This window comes from Poromitra crassiceps (genome assembly GCF_964638095.1).
Source record: "Poromitra crassiceps genome assembly, chromosome: 27".
NCBI lineage: Eukaryota > Metazoa > Chordata > Actinopteri > Beryciformes > Melamphaidae > Poromitra > Poromitra crassiceps.
The window spans coordinates 4857880-4865977 of NC_139650.1; the positions used below are offsets into that span (position 1 = coordinate 4857880).

The 8098-nt window shown below is 44.1% G+C and overlaps 1 protein-coding gene across 1 annotated transcript in view; it reads right to left on the reverse strand.

Moving 5' to 3' along the window:
• Positions 1–5558: 5558 nt before the first annotated feature.
• The window catches only part of foxp4 (forkhead box P4), a gene marked incomplete at its 5' end in the record, with an annotated part of 55723 nt that continues 53183 nt past the window's right edge, over positions 5559–8098 (reverse strand). The window contains 2 exons of the mRNA XM_083661975.1: positions 5559–5808; positions 7409–7575. Of these exons, the coding sequence (XP_083518101.1) occupies positions 5631–5808; positions 7409–7575 (345 nt within the window). The 3' untranslated portion in view covers positions 5559–5630. The remainder of the gene's footprint in view (positions 5809–7408; positions 7576–8098) is intronic.

Below are 8098 nucleotides of genomic sequence, written 5' to 3' on the forward strand. Positions count from 1 at the left end.
TACTCCACTTTGAGAGTCCCTTACCCCCCCCGTGATGACACCTCAGAACTGTCCAATCACACATCAGGATTTGGGCTCCGTGACGTGTGTCCATTGAGTCATTGAGTTGCGATGCAGGCCGGTCCTACAACACCGTCGACGTGAATGCCCTGTATGAGAGATGGCAGCTATCGGTAAAAGGTGATCGGTTAAAGAGTAAAAGTCGATGGAGACGTTTTGGAAGTAGCTTGGTTTTTGTTTGGTTAAGGTTGTGGCATTGGTTTGGTTACAGTTTGGTTACAGTTCAGGAGTTTTGGACTTGAGCGACGACGGTTTGCTCGCAATGCCTTTGGTAGTCAGAAGATGAGCTGCATCTCTGAAAAGGTCATTCCAAAGTTTTGGTATTGGAGGAACTATGTGAGGAGGAGGAGGAGGAGGAGTATCAAAAATGCAACAGTGTCAGTCTTTGATCTGTGTCTGTGGGGACGTGGAGGAGACGAGGCGTGGTGCGACTTGGTCACCGCCAAGCAGGTGTGTGACTCGGTGACACGCCCTCCCCCCTGTGGCGCCTGCAGATGATTGACAGCTCTGCGGAGGTCGGAGGTCAACACAGGAATGACTAGGGGTGAGGGGTTGGAGGGAGGGGTCACAGGGAGCTGGGACACATATTGGCACCTGAAAGGACCGACACCTTTCTATAGCTCCGTTATTTTTCTTTTAAAGCAAGAGAGGGGCTACATATTCTGACGTTTTTTTTTTTTTTTTTTTTTCCTCTTTCTTGTTTTCTTTTCGGAGGTTTTGGTCCTGTCTTTGAGAAAAAGTCCTTCTGAGGTATCAATACATAACGAAGTAACTTTTTTTTTTAGTTTGTTTTCCATTGTTTTTTTTTTCTTTCCTTAAAAATGCATAAATGCAGTACAGAGACAAAAAGTATCAAAATAGACCTAGCTAAGATAAATATACAAACAGGTGTTACCTAAACCACTGATCTAACGTTTACTCTTTTTTTTTTTTTTAGAGATAATACACTTTAAAAAAAAATCAGCGTCCCAGACGTTTTATGAAGAAAACTGAAAAAAATGGAAACAAACAAACAAAAAACTATTAAACCAGGATACCTGCAGCACTTAATATGATAAATACATATACTTCAGCATTAGCAGTATAGGAATCAGAGCTGAAAGCTTTACAATAGCTAAACAGGAGCAGAAAAACAAAGAAACCCCCAAAAAAGAAGAGAAAAATCAAAGGACCAAATAGGAAAGAATGCCCTGGAGAGATAAGCCAAGCGTTAATATACAAGAATACATCATGTTAAGCCAAGCTGGAGAGACAACAGGAAGTGTTACACCCTTGACGCACGTCAATCTACATCTTTAGAAAACAACTTGGTTGACCTTAAAGCGCAAGTCAGAGATCATCTATGTACTGTATGCAGCAGTTCCTCTTGGTGAGTGTTTGGATATTAATAGTAGTAGTGATTAGGGCTGGGTTTAAAAACAAATCGATTTTTTTCCGATACGAATCGATATTCATTTGAAAGAACTGATATCGATTCATAAATCCCAATATCGATCTTTTAATATAATAATGCCTTTTTCCGCACGGATGCTTGAAGCTTTAACCCCGTCAGACTCGCGTGGTTTGGTTTTTAGCGCAACGAGATCTCGCAAACATCTGTAAACATTAATGGTTTTTTTTATAATGCACCAGGTTAGAGGGTTCGTTGTACAATTTACAGCATTAGTTCTTTGAGAATCTCATTCATATCCCAGCAAAATTGGTAATTGTAACTGAAATATCGGATCGGATCGAATCGGAAAGGTGAATCATTTCGGGACCTTGTGTATCGGAAGCGTATCGAATTGGGAGATCCAGCCGTAAGGTGTGATGGATTTCATTGTAGGTGTGTGTTAGTCCTCTCGGTGTCTCTGCTTGTGTGTTTAGTGAAGGGGGCGTCGCTCTGCGCCTCTTTGGATATCTGAGTGGTCACAGTCTCCGCTTGTACTATAGCCGCTTCTATTGTACCCTGCTGGGCTGTGTGTGTGTGTGTGAGTGAGAGTGAGTGTGTGTGCGTGTGTCCTGGTGGCACTATTCTGCCCGTCATCACCCCCGACAACCAGCAACCATTAACGACTAGTTTCTCATTGGCCGACTGATCATCAATATGCATACGGTCAGTTTCTCATTGGCTGACTGATTGGCTGTTCACAGAGCTCAGTGCCAATCAGGTGCAGGGAGACGGTCAATATAATACAGCCGATAGCAAAGCTTTGGAACATGGTGACCACTTCACAACACACTTGGAGACCTAGAGAGTGCTTTGAGGAGAGGTAGTCGTTTATAACTCCATGGAAAGTGAAAAATCTCAGTTTTCGGGTTCAAGCAGATGCGTTTGGGAGATCACCAGATAGTATGTATTTTGTGTGTTTGTGTTTTTGTTGCGTGTGTCAGTCATACAATAAGTGTAACAACAATTTTGGCATTCATTATTATTATTATTATTATTATTATTAGATAGAATGGAGAAAAAGAAATACTTGTTAAAGAGAGTTCCGTCTCCCATTGGCTATGTATTGAACCGTTTTGAAAAGGAGGTAGTGTTATTTTTGGTTTATATCTCGTTTCAAGATGTCTGTGTCGGCCACTTTGTATCCTTTGTTAGAAATCAGTCTCTAATGTCACACAGGCGAGCAGGCCCGTTTCAACACAAAGTCATCAGAAAGGTTCTGTCATTAAATAAGAAAACCGTCTGAAGTGCAAGAGTTAGTTTTGACAAAAAGTATGAACATACAGTTATGTACCCAACTTTTAATGACATGATATATCCCTTGGTCGTTTTTCCTCTGGGGATATTATCGTTCTTTTCAGTTGTTCCCTCTTCATCGTTAATATTCATATAGAAACAAGTATTTGGAATAACGCCTCCCTGTCCCCAAAGATATGACTTCTTTTGTAATCACATGACAGCACACTGCCTCTTCATACAGATCACAGGGGGATATTACGTTGGACTCGACAGAGTCGTTCCGTAGCGTTTTTTCCGAGACTGAAAAAGCTCCAACGTGGGAATGAGATCCTGGAAAAGCCGGGGGGGATGCGACAGAGCCAATGCTGCGTTATTTCCGCTGGCATCTCAAGTTGCAAAAAGGTACAGACAGACAGACTCGCTGCGTTCAAGTGCCTCACGAGTGCCTCGTTTCAAGCCTGCTCATACAGGGCCAGTCCGGGGGTTGTGTTTGGAACACAGTGTTAGCCTGAGCAGGAGGGGGGAGAGACAGGGTTTCACCTCTAAGTGCTTTTCTTACTTACTTTCTTTCTTTTCTTTTTCACAGGAACTGTCAGAGGTTTGTTAATACTACTTTTTTTTTTTTTTTGGCCTCATACCTTAATGCGAGTCATTCGTAAACCACTTCTCATGTAAAAGCTTTGCGATGTCACCAAATTCTAAGTTTTGCATTACAACACTTTGGTTTTGGGAATGGTCAGCACTGTTAAGTCGTGAGTAACTCCAACATAATAGTTATATGATATTACAACAATAAGAATTCAAACTCCTGGTTTGTTGTCTTTTGGCCAGTTCTTTGAGAAGAAGGAAAAAAATTAAACTCAAAAGGGGGAAAATAAACTACAGGATTTTTGGTTTTCTACATATTTCTTTGGTTACCTGTAACAAAAATAAAATGGGTAAAAGCAGATAATAGATTTCAAAAGAAAAATGTTAAATTTGGTATGGCACTGTTAGAGAGAAGTAATGCTTTTTTATGCTTACGGAAAACAAACAAAAATAAATCTCACATGCTATTCCTTTAACATAAAGTCACACAGTGAATTGCAGACAGCTTCTACACAGTAACTATCACAGCCGTTAGAGCTTTGAACCCAAGCTGAGCAGAGTTGCCACATTTTGGTGTCCCACAAAAAGAATCCCCCCTTATTTCTTTAACAATTTGGACACAGTTCCAGGCAGAAACTTGTGGGATGAGGTATTCTCTGACTGCAGTAATCATATATATTTATATATATTTTTTTAAAGCATTACTGAAGTTTCTCAACTAATAACACAACAAAAAAAAGTGAATGAGAGTGAAAAAAAAAAAAAAAAAGGAATTCAACTGTTAAATAAACGGTCTGGATAATGGCAACTTTAAGTGCTATTTCCAAATGTCGTCTTGCCTGCTACACTTGGGGTAAAAAGGTCTAGGTAGGAGAGGGACAGGAGTCGGGGTGGGTTTATTACAAGGTGGGACAATACTGCACTTTCTTTTCTGCCAATACTCATTTGGAATGGTGTGAACAAGCAGAGTCAATCAAACAAAGTAAGATACGAAAACAAAAACGAAAAAACAAAAACAGCATTCTTAGAAAAGGTACTTTGAAACAGAACACCACCATGGAAATATTGATCCTCAGAAATAAACAAAGAGAATAATATCAAAAAAAAAAAAAAGGAAATGACAAAGCTACCACACTTTTTTCTCGTTATATTCCATAATCATCAACAGTTTAGTTTTTTTTGTCACAATATTTCTGTAGACGCTTCCTCCCTCGTTCCTCTCTCTCGCTCCTCTTCCTCAAAGTGTTCCAAGCTCGTCCCTCTGTCCGCAGACAGAGGAGAGGAGAAGGACAGCACCAGACGGTCCTATTCCTGCAGTCTTTTTGGGGGGTGGGGGGGGGTTTTTGGGGGGCGGGGGGTAGGAAAAATGTATTTTTTTCTCAGTTAGGAAAGAGTTAAAGAGTTAAAGGTATCTGTCTCTTAAGTGTCTCGCTGCATGGGGGTAGAAATCTGGGGCGGGGGCAGGGACCGGGGGGGCCACGCCCCTCTCTCTCTCTGACAGGTCGGGGAGGGGGGAAGGGGGGGTCCCAGAGCGTCGACGTGGGGAGGGGAGCCTGCTCTGCAGAAGTGGGGGAGCACTTTTTGAGGTAAATCTTTGAGAGCACTCGTCCGTCCTTCCTGCCTTTCTTCCATCTCAAAGCCCAGCAGATTTCTTTTCAAGCAAAGAAATAGGAAAGGAAAAAGCAAGTGATGAGGCTCACAGGGGAGGAGGAGGAGGAGGAGAGGTATACTGCACAGCCCCTGGTGACTGCTCCAAATCTATATACACATGACCTGGTGTGTGTGTGTGTGTGTGTGTGTGTGTGTGTGTGTGCCTCCTTCTCTTTCTAACACGCACATGACACACCTGTATGTCGACACTGGCGTAGAAATGAAAAGTGGCGAGCCAGGCAGCCCTGTAGACAACAGTGAGATGGGTGTGTGTGCATGTGTGTGTGTGTGTGTGTGTGTGTGTGTGTGTGTGTGTGTGTGTGTGTGTATGCGTTGAGTGGCGTTACACCTCTGAGCCAAGTGCCGGGAACGAAAGGCATGGAGAGAAAGCGATGCTCCACAGTCTTTTTGCGTCTGAAAGTAACGGAGGTCATCTAACCCTGTTTGGAGTTTCTCAATGTCGTCGTCGGTTGCTTGCATTTTCATTAAAAAAAAAAAAAAAAAAAAAAATCCAAAACAAAAACAAACATTCTCTTTTTTTCTCTTCTCTCTTTTCTTTTCAGCGTAGCTATCTTTTCCTCTTTTCCCGCTTCACGCCGGCGAGAGGGCTCGGGAATTCTGCGACGCCGCTAAGTCCCGCCCCTCCGGCCGCTCTTGGCCAATCCTACTCCAGCTCCTCGGTGGCGAGATCCTCCTCCAGGTCCCGTTGGTCGCTGGGCAGAGGCAGGATGTGACCTCGTTGGTCGCTGGGCAGAGGCAGGCAGTGAGTGACCCCGGCCAGGAGAGACACCACACCACTGTCGTCCACCTCAGTGGGCTCCTCCTTCACATGCACCGGGTGGCTGCATGGGCACAGAGCACACAGCGGTTAGCGAGACAAAATCTGGGCTGGACTCAACTGCATCTGCAAATACTTATCAAATACAAATGCGAAATGTCTGTCTGTTAAGTGTGTGAGTGAGCAGAAGTGTGTTCGGCCACAGCTTCTGTCTGTAAAGTGTGTGAGTGAGCAGAAGTGTGTTCGGCCACAGCTATGCCATTTTACGTGTGATCGCTCTGAATCTTTCAGGAACTGTAAAGAAGAGCACCCCTGTGGGTGACCTGACTGATCCGGATTTTTGAACGAGGTAATAGACTACTTGCACAACTCCACTACCTCCTGAAATGAGTAGGGCATCTTGGTTTCCTGTCCTACACTATTGGATGAACTGATTAATGTCAAATGGGAAACTGTCATATGACACCATGCTTCAAAGAAACAAAAAGAAGAAGAAGGCGTGGCTGACTGCTGCAGTCACAACAACAGTGATCAGGCACACCTGACATTAATCAGTTCATCCAATAGTGTAGGACAGGAAACCAAGATGCCCTACTCATTTCAGGAAGTAGTGGAGTTGTGCAAGTAGTCTATTGAGGCCGCCTAAACGGGCAAAAATGGCTCATTAAATGTCAGCACCATGGAGAGCTCCAGAGTGGAGGAGCCCACAGGTGAGCAGAGTTATAATCAGCCAACCCCCTCTAGGCAGAGAGAGGAGAGGCTGCATGCCAACTCTGTGAGCTCTGTGAGGCCTGACTACATGGCCGCTCACACATTACGCTCGTCTATATTCGTTTTATGGATGTACGATATCGACAATCATATCGGTGCGATGAGCAAAATAACAGCAATGTTAATATCAGTATCGGCCAAAATGTTCATACTATTGTATGATAAAACAATGCTGCAAATCTAGGATTTATGGGCTAGTTTGTGAAATAGTCAAGATATTGCATGTATAGATTTGTGTAGCTACTCTACATGGACACATGGGGGATTTTTATTTCAGCGAATGCCAGCCAGTGCTATGGAATTAATGTCAAAGAATCTACAGATTTCATATGTATGTATGTATGTATGTATGTATGTATGTATGTATATATATGAGTATGTCCAAATGTCCAAATAGTTTAGGAAATTGACTTTGATGAGAGAAAGCCATGGGACGCGCTTGGGTGACATTCAACAATCGATTGTTAATGCCTAGCCTAGCACGATGCTAAATGACCGGCCATAGCGTCCTTTTTCCGAATCTGGTAAAGATAAATCTAAAGTAAATGATTCAAATGATATTATCGCAAGAAAGGTAAGAAGGTATAACTTGACATTTACGCCATTAAACTAGTTGGAAACATAACATGGTTGTTACATGGTCACGTTGGAGGTAACGCGACAGCTACCCTTGTGCGCGCTATGGGTGCAGACCTGGGTTACAGGTGCACACCTGGGTTACAGGTGCAGACAGGGGTCAGGGAAAGGTCAAGTTATGGCGTGGGGTTCCACAGTTTAGGCATTGGGCCTTATGTGTGTGTGCGTGCGTGCGTGTGTGCGTGTGCGTGTGTGTGTACGTGTGTGTGTGTGTGTGTGCGCGCGTGTGTGCGTGCGTGCGTGTGTGCGTGCGTCACCTGTACTGGTGTGGGCTGAGGGTGGGGCTGCAGCTGCCGTTGCTGTTGACCTGCTCCACAGTGGAGCTGACATCGTCGTGTCCCACGTGCAGCATGTTGAGGCTGGACTGAGGGCTGATCAGGCCCGGGTTGCTCAGCAAGGAGAGGCTGCTCTCTGCCAGGGCCGCCTACACACACACACACACACACACACACACACACACGCACACACACGCACACACACGCACATGCACGCACACACACACACGCACACGCACACACACACGCGTGCACACATACAAAACACATCACATCCACAGTTAGAATTGTACAGTCAAATGAAATGTTTCATTTATTGGGGTGAGAAAACCATGGGACACACAACAAACGCATACACACAACGACACAAGCTGGGTTTCCATCCACCCCCCCCCCCCCCCCCAATTTATTTATTTATTCAAAACGTGTGTAAAATTTGTTTGAAAGTTAAATGGAAAGTACACACGCACGCACGCACGCACGCATGCACGCATGCACACACACACACACACACACACACACACAGAACTGTACAGTGAAATTAAACAAACTGGAGGAATAGTGGAGAGATTTTCTCTATGCATGTTTGTACAACGCAGCTGCTAGTGACCTTGACCAGCCACTAGGGGGCACTTACATACAATACTTTCCCCATCATGGTGCTCTTGTGTA